Raw genomic sequence first — 24,069 nt, 5'->3', positions numbered from 1 at the left:
TCTCTTTCCCTCGATTTTTCCTTTCACTATAAGTTGGGCATATTGGTACTTATTATTTCTCAGCATATGGCCTAGGTATGATGTTTTTTTAACTTTTACTGTGTTAAAAAGTTCTCTTTCCTTGCCTATTCTATGCAGCATTTCTTCGTTTCAGGTATGCGATGTCCATGAAATTTTGAGTATTCTCCGGTAGATCCACATTTCAAAGGCCTCCAATTTATTTACGGTTGATGTTTTAAGGGTCCACGTTTCAACTGCATATAGAAGAGTCGACCAGACGTAGCATTTTAATAAACTTAGTAGAATTTCGAGTTTTATTCGAGAATCACAAAGCAGTTTTTTTATTTTTTCGAAAGATTTTCTGGCCTGTTCTATTCTCGATCTTATTTCTAGATCAAGATTTAGGCTGCTATCGATCCAACATCCCAGGTACTTAAATCTATTGACCTGTTCTAAAATGTGCCCATTTATTGTGCAAGGTTGAGGTACGTTTTGGTTTTTTCGGATTGACATCACTTTGGTTTTTTTAATGTTTATTTTCATACCAAATTGCTCACAGGTCGAGTTGGTCTTGTCGATGAGTCGTTGTAGACCTATGTCGGAATCTGCAATTAACACTGTATCATCGGCGTATCTGATAATGTTGATATTTACACCATTCACATTGACTCCATCCTTGGAACCCTCCAATGCTTCTTTAAATAGAAACTCGGAGTAAAGAATTAACAGCAGAGGCGACAGAACACATCCTTGTCTAACTCCCCTCCTAATTTCTACTTCTGCGGATGTGGAACCTTCGATCCTAACTCTGGCGTTTTGGTTCCAATACAAGTTTTTTAAGAATTTGATGTCTTTTCCATCTAAACCGACTTCTTGCAAACGTTCTAATAGTAGGTTGTGTCTTACTCTATCAAATGCTTTTTCGAAGTCTATAAAGCATACAAATATATCTTTCTGTTGGTCGTAGCATTTTTGGGCGAGATCTAGTAAACTGAACAGGGCTTCTCTCGTTCCCATGCCGGCTCTGAATCCAAACTGATCGTCTCCGATGATTGTTTCGCACTTTCTATAGATACGATTATGTTCGATTTTTAGTAGGACTTTTACTGCATGACTCATAAGGCTTATCAGATGGAACTCATTGCAGTGTTGTGGGTTTGGCTTTTTTGGTAGTGGGATGAATATTGACTCCAGCCAATCTTGGGGTATTTTACCTGTATCATAAATGCGATTGAATAAAAGGACAAATATTTCGATATTTTCTTCGCTGAATAATTTTAACGTTTCTGGGTATATTCCGTCTGGACCTGGGCTTTTATTTGTTTTAAGATGATTAATTGCATTTATGATTTCAGATTTCAGAATTGTTGGCCCTTCGTTGTTATTTTCCAATCTTGGTTTTTCTCGTATGTCGTGAAAAAGAATTTTAATATAGTTTTCCCATTCTTTTAGTTTATCTTCCGTTGATTCTAGCAGTTTGCCATCCGTGTTCAGCATGGTGTGAAAAGTCGTTCTCTTGGTAGTCGATGTAAACTCTTTTACCTTTTTATGTAAATTAAAAAAATCGTGCCTTTGTTGTAGTTCTTCTATTTCCACGCATTTTGTTTCCAGCCATTTCTCTTTTGCTTCGGTTATTTTTTTTTTCGAATTCTTCTATTAGTCTTTTGTATTCTCCGTCCTTGTCATTTTTTCCTTTAGATTCTCTTCGTTTGTTCATTAATTGTTAAATCTCTTCTGTCATCCATTCCTGTTGTTATTTCTAGGTGTTACTTTTAGATGTTTTTCCGTTACATTGTTCATTTGTTCTTTAATAGTTTTCCACAGAACGTTTATGTCATCGTGCCCGCTAATTCTATTGTGGTCGATATTTCCTAAATTTTTGTTTAATTCTTTTTTGTTTGTGGCCAATTTTGTTTTATTAGGGGCCAATCCTTCCTATTCTGTGGTAGAGATTTTACGGCGATTAAAAGAAACATTAGAAAAGTAGATCATATATACACCATGGCAGAATATGAATAGCTGATAAAAACTTCATGTAAAAATAACCGCTTTAATGTAGTATTGGTCAATGCTGAAGACGTAATTGATTACAAAAATTGCTGGCCAGAGCACTACAAAAAAACCATGTTATCAGCGGAATCCAGTGGCAGAAATATTGAAAGGAATCAGAAGGTTCAACTAAAAATAAGCCAATTCATGCATTTTTAACACTCCTACGAGAACTATAACTTGGTTGTAGCACATGCTTTTATTAAAGGATTAGCAAATCACAGCTTCAGCCTTAACAATAATAAAGAAAATACACTATTATTGCCTGAAGCATTGACATATCCCAGTATAAAGATTCCGACTAATTATAAGAAGATTGTTGATATTAACTATTAACAGAACTATTAACAGAACAAAAACCACAATTCATTGGAAAAGAAAACAGGCGAAGACGAAGCAGATTCCCACAACACGAAATATAAATAACAGATAGGGAAATGAGAACGGCCATAAAAGCAATCAAAAATAAGAAAGCACCGGGATCTGGAGGCATCTCACCTAAGTTTATAAAATACGGATCAAAAAAATTACACCGGATTATACAATGGATATTTCAGAAAGCCATAAATGGAGAACAGCTCCCAAAGGAATGGACGGAGGCATATACGACATCTATATTTAAGAAAGGAGATAGAAAACGATGCGGAAACTACAGAGGAATAAGCGTAATATCATCAATAGGAAGATTATATGGGAAGATACTGCGAGAAAAGATAGAGCAAGCGATAAAAGGCAAAATCGGGGAGGATCAGGCAGGCTTCACGGCAAGAAGATCATGCATAGACCACATATACACACTGGAACAACTGTTGGAAAATAAAAAAAAGCAAAAAATAGAGATATACACTTGGCATTTGTGGACCTGAGAAAGGCGTATGACTCTGTACCAAGGTCAGAACTATGGGAGGCAATGTACAAATTAGAAATACAGACGGAGCTCATAGAAGCTACAAAAGCTCTGTATAAAGAAAATAAAGTGTCCATTAAAATGGGAACAAGAATCATAGGAGACTTCACCACAACAAAAGGGCTCCTGCAGGGTTGTTCCACATATCCAACCCTATTCAAAATATACTTAGAAAAAGCCTTGACTACATGGAAAAAAAATGCGAAGGCATGGGAGTACCGGTACGGAACGAATACCTATATACGTTAAGCTTTGCAGACGATCAGGTAGTGATTGCACAAGACCAAGACGACCTCAGCTACATGATGAAGAAACTACAAGAAGAATATACCAGGGCTGGCCTAGATATTAACCTCGCGAAAACAGAGTACCTATCTACAAGTGAAGAAGACATAGAAGATCTACAGATTGATGACAACGTAACAATCAAAGGAAAGGATAAATTCAAATACCTGGGGTTTATAATCACGAAAAAGGCAACAACAGAGAAAGAAATTACACAAAGATTAGGACAAACAAGAACAGCAATCCGACAACTTAACTCAGTATGGTGGGATAGACACCTAAATATGAAGACAAAAACGCAGATTTATAAAACATTAGTGCGAAGTATTATGACATATGGGGCTAAAAATTGGATCATAAACAAGAAAAACAGCAGTAAGATAGTAGCAACAGAGATGGAATGCCTGCGACGATGCTGCAGAGTAACAAGAATGGATAGGAGAAGTAATGGCGAAATAAAGCATAGAACATCAATAGAAACAGACATACTAACATATATAGTACAAAAAAGATTGAAGTGGTATGGACATGTAAGAAGAACTAGCGACACCAGATGGATAAAGAGAATAACCGAATGGAGCCCCATAGGAAGGAGGAAAAGAGGACGACCTCGAAAATTCTGGAGAAACGAAGTAGACGACGCCCTGAGTAAGAGAGGCCTAAACGATGGAGAATGGAACAACAGAGAGAGATGTAAACGGTTGAGCGAGGGAAGGCAGTGAATACTGTAGAATCCCTAAATATATATATTGTTGATATACAAAAACTACAAAGTTATATACCGGATGTAGAAAATATTCAGGATTATTATATTTAATTGTTTAACTGGCCCACAACGGCCAATAATATACCTGAAGAAGATGAATGATCACACTTTTCGTTTATTTTTTTAAATGGTAATAATATTTTTTGTACTTTTTAATATTAATTACAGTACTATGTATATTTTGTTTTATTTTAATTCCTTGTAAAGTTTAGTTTTAGGTTTCAGGTGACGCTGAACAATTTATTTAAGAAACCCTGTAAGTCAATCAAGTTTGAGCTTATATAGAGCTTATTCTTTATTCTCAATCCTTTTTTCAAAAAACATTGGAGTGAAAAAGTCAAGAACCAGTGTCTCAATGGAATTAGGTCAGTTTTTAACATGTAGAAATCTTTGTGTTTTTCTCACACAGTGTTTTCTTGTTTTTCGAAAGTTTTAGTTTTATGACTTATGGGGTTTCTCTAATAATTGATTCAATGGAAAGTCGAAACTACAATACAATGCAAACAAATTTTCCATTACAGGTTATTCCAATGTATATAGTATTCATTAATAAACATGCTGGAAGGAAATAATTTTAAAACCATAATTAAAAAGAATTGTGGAATTTTAACTTTTGCTTAGAGATTGATGATAGATAAAACAGGGAACGTAAATTTAAAATGGCATTCAAGAATTATCAGAATGATATATTACTCATGTAACATTATAAAAATGGATAAGACACCTGTCGAGAATAAAAATCCCCTGAATACAAAAACCGCAGCAAGCGTCCACACTATGTCATAATTACCTGTGTTTACGGTCGATCGAAATCACATTAAACAACCAGCGGAGTCCTAATTATGATTTAAACAAATAATAAACAATATTTAATGTGGAAGTAGAGAGGTGGCAGCTCGGCGTTTGTGTACACCATTGCAACCTTGGTACGCCTCTGGTGCAGTGTTCCCATGTCCGTTCTACTAACTGTACCACCCATACAGATATCCACCATTTACATTTTTACGTTTTGCGTCAAAAACCAGACAGTGCTTATCTGAGTTCCTATCTCAAGACGTTGCTTACTCTCTAGCTCTTGTAGGATCGGATATGGTTTTTTCCCCAAACCGCAGCTTGTATTATCGCCAATGGTGTATGTTGGTGTATTGCCAGTGTAATTTAAGTTCATGATGTGAAACAAATCTGTACAGTTTGACTTCAGTTCCAGCGATGGCCAGGTTTAGTGTTAGTTCCATGTTTTCCACTAGTGTCGTAATAACTTTATTGTGCTTGGTTCAGAAAGGGGTAAGCTTAAATATTATTGGATTTTATTTTAAAAAATATTTTACAATTTTCTTTGGTTTTAAAATAAACTTTATTGAAACGCGGAATGTTAGCTTTCTTTTTAAATTTTATTATATTGAATATAATAAGAATTTAATTACAATAATTGATATGCATTCTTAACTAGGAATTATACAGACTTCCTAATAAATTATTGTTTCCTTTTAATTATTATCATTATTGTTTTTATTACTTTGGAATTACCCTTATTACCGTGTAGTTGCTGGTGCGCATACTTTTTATAATGGAAATATTTATTTGTTCGCCTTTTTACTGATTTGACTCAAAATCACACCGTTTAGAAGTTACACCTTGCACAAAGAAAGTCTCGAAGACTTCAAGAAGTCTTTTATGATTTTTAGAAAGTTTTTCGATATTTATTCTATCCATTACTAGATCAGTGTTGACAATTCTTCATGCAAGCATTGACTATTCTTTATACTTTCTTTTGAAATCACTGGATACATCTGAATTACTTTTACTGTTGCAACACTACAGCTTGATGTCTGATATAGGGTTTATCGTTTGCTTATATAGGAGTATTTCATTTCATTGTAGCTCGAGAAGATTTTCTACAAAGTCGACGACTAAATTTTCTTCCCAATTGCCAAAACCTTTTTACTCTTGGTTGTGAGCTCTCTTAGTTTCATTTTGACATGGGCCTTTTAACTTATCCTAGCCTCTATAGGGGAGAGGGAAGAACATGTGGACAAATTTCAAAAAAAAAATTTATACCGCAAAATGAGATTGATTGTAAAGTATCGGCTTCTTCAATGCAAGATTCACATGTTTGTCAGTCTTTGTGTTCATTTAAATTTGGCAGTAATTAAATTATTTAGAGCCCAATTTGAATTATCCCATATTATACCAATGAAAATTAACGGAAAACCCTAAAAAAGGGACTGGATCTTGCTGTCCCAATTTTTTTTTTTTTTTCAGGAGCTGGCAATTTTCTCATAATATCGTTTACAGAAATATAACTCTCATCCTTCTGATCTGGAAATACAAAATCTTGAGGCGGCATCATTTTGATCAACCAAGAATTTGAGTATTTTTTTGTAACAAATTTAATAAGAACGAAATCCCTTTTTTTGATATTCGTAAGATTCAATCCAAAATCTTTACTATCTTTAGTCTCAACTTCCATAAGACTATCATCTGATTCTTCGCAATAATTCTCAATTTCGCTTTCTGATGTCTCCTCATCAAAAACTTTGCAAATATGGGATTTGGATTTTCTCTTTTCTATACTGCTTGCCTTTCATTCCTAAGCCTGTTTCTCTGTTTCCTCGTTTTCTGTTATTTCATTTTCTAATCAACTTTCTGTTTTTCTGGTGCAGCGGTCAGAATGATTGAAATTTTTTTTCTTTCTTTCTTAGAACTTATTTTCACGGCTTTTGAGTATGGACGAATTTGTTCCGGAGTAAGTGTTACATCGGAAATAATTACAATTTTGGAACTTTGTTTTTCGGTAGTTAAAACAGGTTGACAATTATTGGTGACTTGTGGTTGAGCATTTGCCGATGATGATGTAGAAGGCCTTTCTGAATTAGAGGGTATACTGCAATTTAGACAATCATCAGTTGTGCTATCTCGCTGCTATACATCACTGACTTCCGTAACTTCAGCTCCTACGAAATCTTCTGAGAAAAAAATATTTTTATTAAAGGAATAGCAACCAGTGTTTAAAAACCCAGAAATTATGTTTTTTCTGTTAAATACTTCCTCAAAGGCTGGAGCTGTTAAATGTGCAATGTCATAAATTGTTATAGCTTTTCCCGGATGTGTAGACATCCATAAGTTGAATGCTGCACAACGATCCTTAAAAGGGCCATATACACACACATCTAGAGGCTGCAAACGATGTGTTGTGTGTGGAGGAAATGTTAAGAGTACTAAACCATTTTCGCTGCAATCTCCTTCTTCTTCTTGCTTTACAATGCTTTACAACTTCGAGGAATACCCCGTTGGGCATCCAACCACTTGGAGAAGCAATATCAATGCTGCCTTCTGGAGCTCCAGTCAGGAATGACTCTTTAAGTCGCACTTGTGGGAAGATATAAACAGGTGGAATAGTATTTTCATTGACAATGATTATTCCAACATACGTCACTTGCTCACCTCTCTCTGCTCCAACTACGTATCTCACTTGCTTACAGCCCCTATTTGCGACCACTTTTGACATTTGCAGGACAGTGTTCACTCCGCTTTCATCTACGTTTACGATTCTACCACTAGTAAATTTGTACATTTTAGGTTATCAATCACTCTCTAGGTTATCAAAAAACATGTCTACGTTAACTTTATTAAAACTGATGTTTCTGGCTAGACTCGTAGACTCCGGTTTTCGTAAAGATAAATTATTGTGATGCTTCATGAAACCTTTCATCCACTCAATTCGAGCAAAATAATTTTCCGAGCATGACTTTGGCACATTTTTTTCAAGTTTCAGAGCATACTCATATGCGAATGTTCGAATTTGAAAGTAGGTTAATCCATACTGTAACTTCGAAGATTGAAGAATATAATTCACCAGACTGTCCTCTTCTTCATTTAAAAAAATCTGCCGTGTTGTATATTTTGATAAAAACTTTATTTCGGATATTTCTATTTCTATTTATATTTTATCATTTATATTTTTTGATTCAGTTTTTTTATTTTTTTTTTTATAACATGGACTTCTTCAATCCATATCTGTCTGCTACGTTTCTGATAGATCCGTTACCATTTTTTATATCGCAAATGGCCTGAACTACTACATTTTCAGGAATATTACTTCTGTCAGTTTTTCTGATGTCGGTTCTCGCCATTATTTCGAACTGTAAGGCAAAAAAATATATTTTAGGTTGTTTTGTTTTGAAAGAACCTATGGGGTACAAGTGGATACTGTCATCCCTATATGGTGTCCACATCTGCCCCGTATGCATAGTTTGTCAAAAGTACTAGATACCTGTTTTTAGGTTGTGACTAAAACAAAACTGTAGAAACTTATCTGATATCAAATATGACAAAATTCAAAATAATAATATTATTACAATCTCTATTTACAATCTCTATTACAAACTGTTTATTTACTTTTACGCGGCAAAAGTAACACAACTTCGTGACACAAACAAATGGCAACTCTGACATTGAATTTATTTCTTGGCATAGAACTATATCACTAGTGACACCTAGGAGAGTGAGTTAGAACCACTCGAAAAGAAATCTAGACGGAAAAAAATCAACTGTTAACTTGTGCCTATGTCCACATGTGTCTCCCCTTTCTCTAGTATCTTGCAAATATCGTGCCGTACAGTGTCTAAATATTATTAAACAAACATTTATTACAGTTGCTATTTTTTTTAACGAAGTATTACCCTTTTACATACAGTTAGTACCTCAGTATCATCAGCGAAAGTGGCTATTATATTCTGAATTAAGTATATAACTGATCATAATACAACTACCTTGCGGTATTCTTTCGTTTTATTCTCTTAATTACGAGCAATATTCTTCCTGTATTACTTCGGTCTTAAATTAGAGACACTAACCTGTATATATGAATCCAATATTTTTCTGTATTTTCTGAGAAAAATCATGATTAATCTACATTCTAAAACCAGGTTGGTAGAATGGAACTAGATCGTTTCCATGAAAGGGTTTATTTTTTATTATACGTTTTCGAAGAGCTTTTAAATGCCAGAAACTGAATAAATATGCCTGTACGATTAAATTGTATTTGTTGGTTTTCCAGATTTAAGGATCAGTATAATGTCTTCTATTTTTCATCTCACAGGAACATGCCCTAGTATTTAATTTTAAATCATCTTGAGGTGCAACTGTTCCTTGTTTATTAGATAGTTTATATTTTTTAAACCTCCAAATTTCAATTTCACGTTTAAATTTGAAATATTTTGATCTACACATTTTTCATTGTCATCCTTTTTGACCAGCTTTAGCGGGAAATATGCCGTTATCTTTTTATTGTTGGAGAGGACCACACACTCAAGTGATGGATGTTTTAAGAGAAACAACAAAATACCTCAAACAGTCCAGAAACGCTCGCAAGGAAGGATTTCAAGATGACAATAATAAAAATTAAAAAGGATACAAAACAAATATACCACACAAGATTAAAAAAAAAAACAATTCGCTAAAATCTATTTTATTCAAAACCAAACCTAAATACAGAGATCAAAGAACTGCATCTATAAAATTCCCTAGGAATTAAACATTTTTTTTATATAGGACAAACTGTAACACCATCAAGTGTGAGGATAACCGAGCATAAAGCATACATCAAAAACAGAGACTTCGGTAAAACATAGATACGTTTCAGTCTACGCACTTCATTATGTCTTACCCTGCATGTCTTTTATAGGAGAACAATATTGTTGTGGTTGTTTTAGCTTTTTTTGTTGCCTTCTAAAGTGAGTAGTTGTTTTTGATATTGTTTAGTAACTTTGTTACATCTTTAGTAGCTCTGTTTAGTTTTGCTTTATCGCTTGCGCATCTGCGCATCTCGATATCTGCTATTTTTTTCCGTAGCTGCCTTTTCTCCAGTATTTTTTGTTTAACTGTGAGGTCAAGATTTTTTGCTGGCTCAATAGTCAATAGTCGGGGCTACTGCCCACGCTGCTTTCTGTATATCTATTTTGAATTCTTTTGTTGAATCTTCTATTTCTTGTGGCATTTTTAATGGAATTTGCTGGTTTTATTCTACTTAATGAAGTAAAATGTGTAGCAAATCCATCAGCATAATGTAGCATTGTGTAGCTATGAATGTAGCTGTAGTTGTCATTACTTAAAAAGAAGCCAGGAACAAGGATATGCCAAGATAGCAGATAAATAGAAAGTCGGCGACACATAATCTACAATTATACATAATATTTTATACACAACACGTAAACATATACACATATACATAACACACAACCAAATAATACCCAAAAACACACAAAATAACTACAATTTGATATCATTCTCGAGGAATAAACACTACCCTCAAAATTTTTAACAAAAAGCATGGCTATTAGTTTTGAGAACTATTTTCACATAGGTATGTTTTAATAATAGAGCACTGTTGATATGATAGTTGATATGATAATCAAATAAAGTTCCTAACGGAACTGTTTAAAGGAAAGGAAAATAATAATCAACACAATAACGTAGCTGAATTAAGACACGAGTTTCAGGAAGTAGAGATAGGCATAAATTCACTCAAAAATAAAAAGTCACCAGGACCAGACGGAATACCACACGAGCTTGAGATGAAAAAACTTAGAAAAAAACTAATATTGCATTGCAAGATACCAGAAGCATGGAGAAACAGCATAATGATACCAATGTTTAAGAAAGTTGATAAAGGAGACTCAAACAATTATAGAGGTATAAATCTTAAACTTACCACAAAAGTCCTAACCAGCAAAATCAATAAACTAACAACTTTATCAGATGAAAAACAAGGATTAAGATTGGAAAGATCCTGCGTAGACGCCTTATTTGTACTAAGACAAATCACAAAAAAGGTCATCGAGTACAATAAACCAGCATATCTATGTTTTATTGACCTGACAAAGCTTTTCGATCGCATCCATTCCGAGGACGTCTTACACCTACTGTATACAAGATACATACCAATCAACATTATACAAACCATCGAAAACCTCTACTTCTATAATTGAATACAGCAAAGATAAGTGGAAAACTAACACAGTGTATACCAGTACAAAGCGAAGTGAGACAGGGTGACTCGTTAAGCCCACTTCTCGTTGGACGAAATAATATAAGCAGTACGTAAAGGTCATGGTTACAGAATGGGGAACAAAGAAATCCAAATATTATGTTATGCTGACTGCACCTCATTAATCGCCGAGAGAGAAGACAAGCTCCAAAGATTAACACACATCTTCAATACAACAGCCAAAAAATACAATATGATAATATCAGCAGAAAAAACCAAATGTTTGACATCTAAATACCTACTACGATGTAAAATCAAGAAGCGAGGTTTAGATATCTGGAAATAGATATAGCTAGTTATGGAGATGTTGAAGAAGAAGTACGACAACAAAGCTTAAAAGCAAGTAAAGCGGCGGGATCTCTTAATGACACAATCTGGAAGAACAAACACCTAAGACAAGATACAAAAACAAGAATCTATAAAGCAGCAATTAAACCTATATTAACATACACGGCTGAGACAAGACCTGACACATCTAAAACGAGACGACTACTAGAAACAACAGAGATGAAACTACTTCGACGAATATCAGGGAAAAGTCTGTTGGATAGAGAGAGAAGCGAAAATATAAAAACAGCATGCAATATAGAAGACGTAAATGGATGGGTGACAAAATGGAAACAGGAGTGGAACGAATACATTAGTAGAATGGCAACGGATAGGAGAGGAATTTAGGAGGTTAATATTGAAGAAGAAACAGGCTTTAAAAAAGAGATACAAGAGTTTTAAAGAAATACAGGAGGAAAAAGAAGAATAGGAAGAAGAAATAAATGCAGAATTTGACAGCAGTCTAAATTTCGGCAGTATGTTTTGGCAAATACTGTATTTGAAATTATAAAAAGAAAGCAAAAACACGCTTGATGAACGTCATTTAAAATATTTTTAAAACAGATTATACATCGTTTTGAATATGAATTGCTTTATTTTATAACTTCCTAATGTTTTTATATCTATGTTTATATTTCTTATTTACTTATTATAACCGCTAATAAAATATGCAAAAATCTAGTATAAACAAACATTCTAAGAAAAATAATTTAGCAATATTAATATGGTAGTTATAAATTTAATAAATAATATTATACAAATAAACAAACAACGCTTGTTTATTTGCAAATTAATAAACAACTCACTTTGGTATATTGGAAACAAAAATTTTATTCTATGTTGAGTTAACCGAACTCTCTACAATGTACTAAACATTTGAATTAGTTAGATATTTTAAAGAATGCAGTAGAAGAATATTTTCAGGTTTTTAAGGGATTGGTCTTTTCTTCCAAGAGAGTTTTTTTCCTCCGTACTGGATGTTTTCCTTCAAATTTTACTGTTATTACTATTATAGCGAGTTTGGGAGAGGAAATATTTCTGATTTCTTAATGATATGATGTTTTACGTTCTGATTCCTTAATGATGTGAAATAGCTCTCTTTCTTTACTTAAGCTAACGAGAACTTATCCATTTGTTATATGGCCAGTGCAGGAAATTTGATTTAGTTTACTCTATGTATGCGTTAGTTCCTCGCATTTATTTTGCCGGGAGGAATTTTAGGTTTTTGTGGCCATGATTTTTATCTCGATTATATCTTGTTTGCAAATAGCCATATCCATTTATAGTATGCCCCTTTTTCGTCTTTTATTCTGTTTTTAATTTCGTGAGTCCACCAGAGAGGGAGGTCTGTTTTCCTGTCTTTTCACTGGAGTGAGAAAGCTTTAAAGGTGACTTCATTTATTTTATTGATGATTTTTTTATTGGAAGTATTTCTTCTGGAACATTTTTTAAAAAATGTCTGGTCATTTTATGGCTATTCCCTCTTTTTTGTGTTAAAAATCGCTATTTTTAGTCTTTACTAATGTTGATATCAGCTTTTGCTAAAAGCATTGGCTTTACTATGTTAAAATATGACCAAAATGCCGAAAAATAAAAATCATTTAAATTGTGATTGTGTACAAAGTCTCGTACTGGCGTTTTTAAAAGTATAATACAGCAATCTCTATCAAACTACAGAACTTATAATGATGTACAATAAAATTTTACTTAAAGTGTGGGTACCTATTTTTCAAAAATCTTTATATTTTATTGTAGATTTTTACCTTAAATATTACTATTTAACTGAGACATGCCACAAAAAAAGAGTCAGAACCTTTTTAGTTTCTCTAAAAATGGATTAAGTTTAAAAATAATTTAAGGTTTACAATTTTTAACTTACACAAATTTAGCAAAAAAGTGAGAGAAAAATCCACAATTTTCCTTTATAAAGTTACTTTTAAAAAAACTCATAAAACACAGAACATTAGACAGAACAAAAACACATTAAAAAAATTTTAATGTTTTTTTTGTAGAGCCCAATATTCTGCCTGTTAAGAGTTTTTTTGCAAAGAAGCAACTTATTTTATATAGGAAAATTGTGGATTTTAGGGAGGCTAAAGAAACCTACTTCTCTGAAAAATGTAAAGAAATAGAAGAACTGCAAAACAGATATGACAACTTTAATCTACATAAAAAAGCTTAAAAAACCAGCCGGAGTAAGAAGTAGAAGAACCTCGAATATATTGCTCGACAAAAATGGAAATATTATATTGGAGACAGAACAAAAATTACAAAGAAAACCAAATCAGAGGTTAGTCAGGCATTAAACTCAATGAAAACCAATAAATCTCCTGGTCCAGATGAATTACCAAGCCAGCTATTAAAGTTGATCAACGAAAAAAACCTGGACATAATAGTAGAAGTATTCAACGCTATCTATACTACGAGAATCATCCCTAGAGAAATGTTGACATTAGAATTTGTGTGTTTGCCATAGAAAGTGAATGCCAAAGAGTGCAGTGACTATCGAAGCATAAGCTTAATGTCACATACCTTGAAAATTCTGTTGAAAATTATCCACGCCAGAATTCACTCTAAACTGGAGCTGGATATTAGTGACACACAATATAGGTTCCGCAATGGTACGGGTACCAGAGAGGCACTATTCTTCTTTAACGTGCTGACGCAGAGATGTTTGGATGATAACCGTCCTCTTTACGTCTGTTTTATAGACTACAATAAAGCGTTTGATAAAGTAAAACATGACCGACTCATGGAAATTCTAAAAAATAAAAACCTAGATGAAAGAGATTTAAGGCTAATAAGAAACCATTACTACAATTAGCGAGCAATAGTACCAATTTAAAAAGAGACATCTGAAGAAATGGAAATAAAGAGAGGAGTCAGGCAAGGCTGCATACTATCACCTCTATTATTTAACGCTTATTCTGAAGAGATAATTTCAGAAACTCTGGAAGATAAAACAGTCGGCATAAGAGTAAATGGAGTCTTAGTTAACAACATTAGATATGCAGACGATACAATAATATTAGCCGATAGTTTAAAAGACCTGGAAAGACTCATAAGTAAAATAGTAATGTGTAGTAGGGAGTACGGACACTCGCTCAATATCAAAAAGACGAAGTTTATGAAAATTTGTAAAAACAACCATAATACTAACGAAATCTTAATATTAGAGTGCCAGTAGAACGAAAGAGTAAAAAAGTACACTTACCTAGGAACACTTATAACAGAAAATAATGACTACACTGTAGAAATCAAAGTCAGAATCGAAAAAGAACGTTCTAATTTTATGAAAATTAAAAAGGTCCTATGTGGCAAAGATTTAACATTAGCTCTTAAAGTAGGCCTAACAAAATGTTACTTATACAGTGTACTATACTATGGAGTAGAATCATGGACGTTAAATCTAGACACAATAAGATGACTTAACGCCTTTGAAATGTGGACCTACAGAAGAATTATGAGGGTTTCCTGGATAATACTGAGAAGAATAGGTAAAGAGAAGAAAGTTGAACTTACAATTAAAGAAAGAAAACTCCAGTATCTCGGACATGTGATGCGGGGCGAGAAGTATGGCATTCTGCGACTCATAATGCAAGGAAACATAAATGGCAAAAGAAGCATCAGAAAAAGACGAATTGCATGGCTTAAGAACCTGAGAGAATGGTTTGGATGCAGCTCAAAACAACTATTTAGAGCTATTGCCTTAACAATTAAATAAGCTATGATGATTGCCAACCTCCGTAGCGGAGATGGCACCTGAAGAAGAAGAAGAAGTAGATTTTTTCACCAAAATGGGATCTCTTTTAAGTAGTGGTGATTTTTAAAACTTGATCATAGCTCTGAGGATGGCTTTGTAAACCAGAAGCACTGAGCTTGGAAATAAATTTTACACACTTTAAAAATACTTTCCTGTTACAGTCACGAGTGTGTTCAAAATCATATCAGTCTCTTTTAGGACTTCTTGGATTTAAATTCATTCTTTGTTCTTGTAATCCAATAAATTATTTGGTGGTACTTAATTCAATATTATTCATTTTATGTAACGTGGTTTTAACATCGAGTCTTGACTTTCTTAGAAACAGGCAACAAGAACGTTTTATGAATAATTTACAATTTTGATTAACATAACAGTATGTTATATCGAGATTATATTGTTTCTTTCTTTGACTTTTCTAAATAAACAGTCAACAACTAAGTGTGGCATTCTAAAGGGCTTTCTCTTTATTCGTAATGAACTTAAGTTGACAAATAATAATAAAGATTCATCTATCGCCGACGTATCGAAAGCTGTTGTAACGAAAGTAGAACAAATATCGATAAAAGCTTCTTTTCCAACATTATAAGTTGTCATTAGTTATATCAAAAAAGTATCAAAATCTTAAGCAATACACAAAAACTCAGCAAGCATCTGATTCGTACAAAGGAAAGATTTGCCCGTTTCGAAAGGAGTGAGAAAATTTATTTGATATCGCGGCTTGCAAGTGCAAATTACTGTAACTGTGTGTGTGATAAAATCAAGGAATAATCACAAAATGAGCGAATTTTCCTTCAAGATCAACGATTTTGTCGAAAAATGGCAATTGGAACAGTGAGTATTGTAGCATCTGGAATGAAAGAAAATGAAAAGAACCATATAGTACTGACGAAATTGTTCCTTAAACATTTACAGTTGATTCATCTCTAATCGTTCCACAAGTAGCAGCTTGTCTGACTCAAATTCTTCTGATGTAGATGATCATGAAGGAGAATTAGTTGCTCCTTTCTCAACAATTAGAGTCCAACCATCATAATAGCAACCAAATAAAGCGATATTGTGCCTCTCATAGACGTTATCTCCAGAAGCAGAAGGAACGACTGTCTACCAGAGGTATTTTTTTTGATGAGTGTAAAGATAAGACTGTCTTGCAACAAAAAAAGTAATAAGTTTTGTCAAAAAATAGGTACAGAAGAACATGTTACAATTATTGAAGAACCAGGCTCTCGATATGTAGGGCACGTGTCTCTATCAGAATAAGTTGCAAACATCGCGAATATCATAAAAACTAAAAAATAATATTAATATATCGAATATAAGCGCAGTTGAATGCGATGGTATGGTAGTGAACACCAGCCCTCAAGTAGGCCTTATAAGGAAACTGGAAGAAGACTGCGACACCTCACTTTACTGGCTAGTACACTTGTCATTTAATGCAACAGTTAGATGGACACACCAGTGGACCATTTGGTTTTTCAGGGCCAATGAGGAAACTTCTGGAACGCTGTGAAGGGAAGGTTGTCGTTAATTTCGTCGCAATAGAAAACAATTTACCAATATTCTTAGAAATAGATCTTAGTACCGATTAGAAGTATTTGTATCAAATAAGTCAAGTAGTTACTGGGGGAGTCCCTAATGATTCGAGTATTAAAAAACCTGGGAAAGTGTCACGCACAAAGTGGCTGACAGTTGCCAATCGGTTGCTTAGATTGTATGTTGAAACTCAATGTCCCAGCCCTAAATTAATTATGTTAGCAAGCTTCATACAAAAAGTGTATGCACCAGTTTGGTTTTATATAAAACTATATCCCAGCTATTTTGATGGTTCAAAACATTTATGGCAAATAATCCATTACTCACGATTTCTACCAGTCGACCAAAGAAAAATTGTCAATGCCGTTATCCAAAGGAGCGCTCATTTTACGATGAACGAAAACATAAACGGGAGCTGGGACTACTACACGGAGTGTTGAAAGTTAAAGAAAGCCAGAAAGAAAAAGATCAGGAGATTCAAAATACCGCCAGTAAATTTTAATGCTGCAAATTATATCAAGGTAATTTCTATTTCTGAATGTAGTGTTACGACTTCTTCTTTGCTAAAACTTATTTCCAATGAAGATGAAAGGGATATGATTGAGACTGGGAATCACAGCGATATAGAGGTCTTAAATTGCCCCTGTCTTACCCAATCCGTGGAAAGAAATGTCAAGGTAGTAGCTAAAGCATCAGTTACTGTTTGTGGACCAGAATTAAGGGATGGCTTTATTCATTTAAGGTTGCAGTATAGAAATAATATATTGTTTTTAAAAAAAAATTTGACTACCAATCGTAAAACGTATGTTGCACCATAAAATAAATATTTAAATTAAAAAAACTCATTTAAGTATTTTAATTTAATTTTTAACTGATTTAATGAAGTTTAATATGGAACTTGAAGATAGGGTCCAATATAACAGAGATTTCTTGCAATTTTATTCTACATCAAAACGCAAATTTTTCGCACTAGCTCCATACAAAAATTATTTCGAATTTTTCAGTCCACCTTTATACACACTCCCAAAGGCTTTAACATTCCTAAAGGGCCATAATACTCTATACTTACTAGAATATTTACAACAATATAAAAGTACCTAGGTACACTTTTTGTCCTTGAATTTATCTATCTTTATCCGAAAAATCATTTATTCTCGTGAACCGGTCAGGAATTAAATATTTGCGAATTACGTAACCGTTAGTACAGACAATAATGTTTACAATAAATCTTGCATACTAAGTAAAATTTCCAACCTAACAACGATCCAAGTAGATTAAAATTATAAAAAAACAATACTATATAGCAGCAAAATATTTCCGTAGCAATACGGTAGCTTAAAACATTTATTTTATTAGTAACTTTATTTGTTATACAGGGAGTCCCCAAGGCAAGTAAGAACATTACTTGATATAAAAAATACGCGATATTGTGAATGAAGATTTCTTGACCTCCTCAATTGTTTAGCCTTGAAAATATCGAGAATATGATACTTGTACTATTTCAATAAAATATGTTTATTAAAGATTACAAGCTTCCCTTCTTTGTTATTTTTAATAAGCAATAATAAGTATGCCATAGGTTTTGCAATTGATAAATTGAAATAATTGACTAAGTTGAAAATGGATTTACGATTTCTACGATTTACAAAGCAAACACAAATTTAGGTGAGAATATGAAATTTAATATCGAGCAAGTAGAAATCTTCAGATTTTTACATTTTGCTTTATTCTTAGATTTTATTATTACTTTCTTTGACTGAAAAGATTTGATTTCACCTTTAAGGCTTCCTACCGAAGCGCTCTGATGAGTTCTTCTAAAAGGACGAAATATGTATAAGCGAATGGCAGAAGTACTATACTTGAAATGAAATCTTAAGTATCTTTTCTAGGTAAATATCTGCCCTTCGCCACCAATTTTTGCAGTAATTTTGTTTTGTAATAACTAGACTTCGGCAAATATGCAAATAAAAATGTAGAAAATATGCGCATAAATATGCACGTGTTTACCCGAAAATATGCAAATATTTTACAAAATATGCATACAAATAAATAAAAAAATCGTAAAATAGTAACAATTTTATTTAAAAAAAAAGTGTACATAACTAAATATTTCCTACTATTCATTAAGATTTACATTTATTTTAAGTAACTACATCATTTTTAAGTATGAATAAACTTATTGAGAATTATGGTAACAATAAATGACCAAGTGGTGTTTAAAATTTTCTAACAAAAACTTGTGGCTTCTGTCTGAGTACATATATTTATATATGGAAAAACTTCGTTCAACATCAACTGATGTAACGGGAGCATTTTTCAAACTAACCAAAACATTTGGTTCTAAATTAATTGTTTCCGAAATATTTCCAGCTAGAACACTGACTACTTCAGAAAGAATATGGTAACCTTTATTTTTTTCCATAGTAGCTTCAAATTTTTTTAAAATATCTTTTCCAATATTACCTCTAACTTAATTACTATTTAACTGGGAATAAGCCACAATTAAAGGTTAAAATACGTTTATTGACGTTTCAATTTCCACTTCGGAAATCGTTCTCAAAAGAACGATTTCCGAAGTGGAAATTGAAACGTCAATAAACGTATTTTAACCTTTAATTGTGGCTTATTCCCAGTTAAATAGTAATTAATTTAAAATGCCACAAGAAAATAGCTTCAGAACAATATTAAATTATCTCTAACGTTCCGACAACATGACGCAAATTCTTTTATTAATGCTGTACTTTCGAACAATGACAGTTTTGGTGATTCTAACTGAGTAATTGTTTTTTGAACAAAACTAAAATTTGATTTTATAAATGAAAGTTCTTGTTGAAGCAAGTTACTCTGAAAAGTTTGTTTAGAATCCAAAAGAGATTGGGAACTTTCATCTGTTAACGTATCAATTATGTTCTTTATTTTAACAAAATGATCTGCATAAAAATTAGCTGCTTCTAATCATGTTCCCCATCGCGTTAAAATAGGTTGTGGTGGAAGAGGAATGTTAGGTAGCATTTCTTTATAAAGTTGAATTCTTATAGGAGATTTAAGAAATACTTTTTTGACACTGGATATCATGGTATTTACAAGAGGAAACTTTTTTCGTATTTCCTCTGCAACTCTGTTTAATCCATGCGCTACACAAGTAACATGTATTAAATCTGGGAAAAATATTTTTAAATTTTGTCCTGCTTTCACCATATAAGGAGCAGCATCCGATAAAATAAGCAGTTATTTATTAGAAGGAATAGTTGTCGGAAGAAAAAAAGTTGCTAATGTTTCTTGTATAAAACGCGAAATTGTTAAAGCATTTGTTTTCTCAAGTTGCTGGCATGAAATAAGATGAGATTTTGGTAAGGTATCTTCTTTAAGAACACCAATCAATAAATGAGCAATATACTTTCCTGAGGAATCAGTGGTTTCGTCTACAGATATGTAAAAATAATTATCTGCAATTTCTTCCTTAATATTAATTAACACCGACGAGTATAGCCCGTTCACATTATTTCTTCTTAGAGACCGATCACTTGGAACATTAAGTTTGCAATATTTTTTTAGAAACGAACTAAAATTTAAATTTGCCAATTTTGAAAGCGGTATGTTTGCAGACACTAATGCGCGACACAAGTCTTCATTAAAAGTTTCTTGCTCATCTAATTTTTTTGAAGTAGATTGGAAACATTTAGCCATTGAAGTTTGATGTTTTCCTCCTATTTTTCCTTTTTTTGCAATGTGTGAAGCAGTTCTCACATGTTGATCTATCTGAAATTTCTTCTCACATGCTATCTATAAATAAAAATAAAAACCTTTATTTTAACCCAACCGTTAAAATATAAAAATATACAAGGTGTTTTTGGTTAATCAAATAACTGGTTTGGAAAAAAAACACCCACTGAGGGTGTTTTAAATGCAGTATTAATCCACAAATTAGTTTTTGTTACTAACCATTAGTACATCATATAACTTATTTTAAAATTCAACAAAAGTTTTTTTTTTGTTAATTCAATTACAATAAAAATAATTGTGTTTTAGAATAGCTGACTTCATAAAAAGAAGTAAAGATGAAAAATTTTTCTAAATACACACCATTGTATTATACCATGGACAATTTTTTCTCACTAAAGGAAGCTATTTTTCATTTAAAAACAACCTACGAGTACTAAATTTCAAGTAAATACGTTTATTGGTTTTAAAGTTATTGTTGTTATTAACTAAAAGAATTTAATTTTTTTTAATTTTAACACCCTGTATCTCGAAAAGTAAATAAGTTTGACCCCTCATTAACTATATCGTTTTGTTCAATTTTTCGAGAAGTATCTACAGTCAAACGTTGTAAGTGTCATTTGGAAACACCCTGTATGTATGAAATATTAGATATTTAATAGAAAATATTAGATACTTAAAATTTTGCCACAGACTGAACAGTAGATTTTTCCCATATCCATAGACAGCTCTTTATAAGGTTTAATCCAAATTGAAGCACTGGTTGTTTTAGGCATTATAAAATCACAATCTTCCTTTTTGTTACGCACAACGAGTGTTTACGCTTTGAATATCAAAACAAAAATGATTTACAAATCTGAGCATCAAATTAGAAATGTTTAGGTACCTAATTCAATAAACTGGGAGATTTTGGAAAATCCCTAAATTAGGAACAAAACTATTAGCCGTTTACCTGCTGTTAAGATACAATAAATTGTAGATAGATTTGGGGATTAGATCATAAAATGCAAATGAGCGAACCCTTAGCGATTATCCAATAACTGAATGCCTCAGTGACCGAGACTTTCTAAGAATGTTGAGGGCTACTTAAATTGATCTTCTTTGAAATTGTAAATGTTTTGTACCTGTAGAGATTACGTACTTAGATCATTTCTTGATTAAAATGACTACAAAATTTTATACAAGAATTGAAATAAATTGGTATGTTTAAAAATTTTCAAATACAGTATAAAAATCTGAACTTTTATGCACTTTATGCAAACTTTTATACAAATATGCCAAAATATGAAATATTTGCATAAAATATGCACAATATGCAAAATATGCAATTTGCATATTTGCCGAAGTCTAGTAATAACCGTCTATATACTCGACTAGTAGTTATTATTAAGCTAATATACAAGTATTGAGAATCCTGTGATATTTAATTGTAAAATTTAATGTCATAAAGCATCCTGCGATTATTTAACTAGGTGTTTTTTTTATTATTGTTACATTAATTTAAATATGAGATAATTTTATTATGCATAAATTACACGATTTAAAACTTTATCGATGTTAGACAAGCATATGACTCCCCAAATCGAACGATGCTATATAAGGCCATGAAAATATTAGAAATAGCAGAAAAACTTATAAGGCTAGTGATAATGACGCATAGGAACACGATGAATAGGGTAGCAATGGAAGCAAGCTTCTTAAGACAGTTTACAGTGAATAAATGTTTAAAACAATAGGATCCGCTATCAATAAATTCATTCAACCTATTATTAGAACAAATCGTAAGAAGATCAAATATGAGCACAAACAGGACTATTTTTAATAGCAGGGAACAATGCATAGCGTACGCGGATGATGTGGTGATACTAGCGAGAACGAAGAAGAAGCGAAAAGATATGGATTATTAATAAACCAAACAAAAACGCAATATATGGAAATGAGATGAGACATAACAAACAATAACAAATATATCAAAATGAAAAGACCAGAGACTGTGTTTATTTGCTTTATTGATTTTGCTCATTCCTTTATTGTAATTTTATATTTTTCGAAGTATTTCGATAGTGTACTTTTTGTGGAACGTTAAAAGCCTTTACTAGGCTTTTACGAATTGATAAAATAAAGGCATTTCTGAGTCGTTTTGCTTCATTTATTTTATCCATTTTAACGTATGTCTCTAAAGTTTTTGGAAAATTTTAGATTTAAAAGTATTATTGGTAGGAAGCATTGGATCAAGTTGCCATTGGACATCAAAGTTAGTCAACAACTTAAACGATATAAACAATGTCAATAAGCTCGTTAAGATGTCGTACAAACTTAATATTTAAGTTATTTATATAAATAAATAAAAAAAAAATAAATATTAATATTAAGTATTTATCGTTTAGTTGGACATGTACCAAAACACGATATTGTAAGAATTTTTAGTGCTCAAAATATTTCTGTGTCAACGATTTACCAGACAATTAAAAAATGTGAAGAAAATCGTATACCATGCCGTAATTTGCCCAAAAATGGAAGCTAGAAAAAAATCCTAGATGTTGCCTTGCATTGAGACGTCTTAATTTTCCTGGTAAAATTGTCATTATTGATGATGAAAAGTAATTTACTTTATCTAATTCCGAGATGGAGGGCAACGACGGATTTTATACACGCAATGTATAAGATGCACCAGACGAAGGTTTAAGGGAAAAGTGAAATTTGCCTATAAAATTTTGGTATGGTGTATCCTCTCAAAAGCTGGTGTTTGACAGCCGTTTGTTGGGCGTGTTCGCGGTGAAGTTCTCAGTGCTAACAATTACTTTGACAAGTGTCTTACAAAGCTTGTTGAATTTATAAATACTCATTACCCCAATGATGAAATCATATTTGGCCTGACCTAGCGTCATGTCATTACGCCAGGAGAACAATAGATTGGTTAACTGCTCGAAATATAAATTTTGTTCCCAAGCGCGACAACCCTCCAAATGTGTCTCAGGCGAGGCCTATAGAAGAGTTTTTGGCTGTTTGGAGTCAAAAGGTGTATAATAATGGCTGGGAAGCCAAAAATGAAGATCAATTAAGGCGAAGAATCTTGCAAAAATTTCGTGAGATCGACTTAGAAAAAGTCCAAAGGCTTATTGCACATGCAAGACCAAATTTACGTGCCATCGAAGATTACAGACCTCTTTCTGTTCTATAAAAATAAATTATAAAATATGTAGACTTCATTTCCTGTATTTAGTTAGTAAAATAAACTTAATTTACAATTAGAAAATACATACTTAGTTTTTCCGAAAACTTTAGGGACATGAGTTTGTATTATGATTTTTTATTTTTCTAGGAATTTATTTGCTGAATAAAGATCAAGGCTTTTTCTTCGTCTTAATGAGTTATTAATATAATGGTATGTCTGTGTGCAATTTAAACAATTATTATTGTAATATTGGCTCCCGTTTCCTTCTCGTGTAACGATGCTAAAACTTTTGGGACCAAGATCAAAAGGATACATAGCAATCTACTTAATAAGAAATATGGGTTGATTAATGGAAACATTTTTTAAAAAATTCTCAATAATTAATTTTTAGAGAAAATAGATGCGAATCACCCTTATTTCGGCATCTAAATTAATTATGAGTAAGTATACACAGTTCTCAACAGCTACAAATGCAACAAACTTCCTAGTTCTGATAAGG

General features: G+C 32.5%; 2 protein-coding genes across 2 annotated transcripts in view; one reads left to right on the top strand and one right to left on the bottom strand.

Moving 5' to 3' along the window:
- The window catches only part of LOC140447258 (uncharacterized), a 258,442-nt gene that overhangs the window by 64,152 nt on the left and 170,221 nt on the right, over positions 1-24,069 (bottom strand). The window lies entirely within an intron of this gene.
- LOC140447259 (uncharacterized) overlaps positions 4,893-24,069 on the top strand; it is a 46,232-nt gene continuing 27,055 nt past the window's right edge. The window contains exon 1 of the mRNA XM_072539813.1: positions 4,893-5,291. Coding sequence (XP_072395914.1) covers positions 5,217-5,291 — 75 coding nt within the window. The 5' untranslated portion in view covers positions 4,893-5,216. The remainder of the gene's footprint in view (positions 5,292-24,069) is intronic.

Source organism: Diabrotica undecimpunctata, chromosome 8 (assembly GCF_040954645.1).
Source record: "Diabrotica undecimpunctata isolate CICGRU chromosome 8, icDiaUnde3, whole genome shotgun sequence".
NCBI classification, from domain to species: Eukaryota; Metazoa; Arthropoda; class Insecta; order Coleoptera; family Chrysomelidae; genus Diabrotica; species Diabrotica undecimpunctata.
Note: the sequence above shows the minus strand (reverse complement) of the source record. Positions and strands in the feature narration are given on the sequence as shown.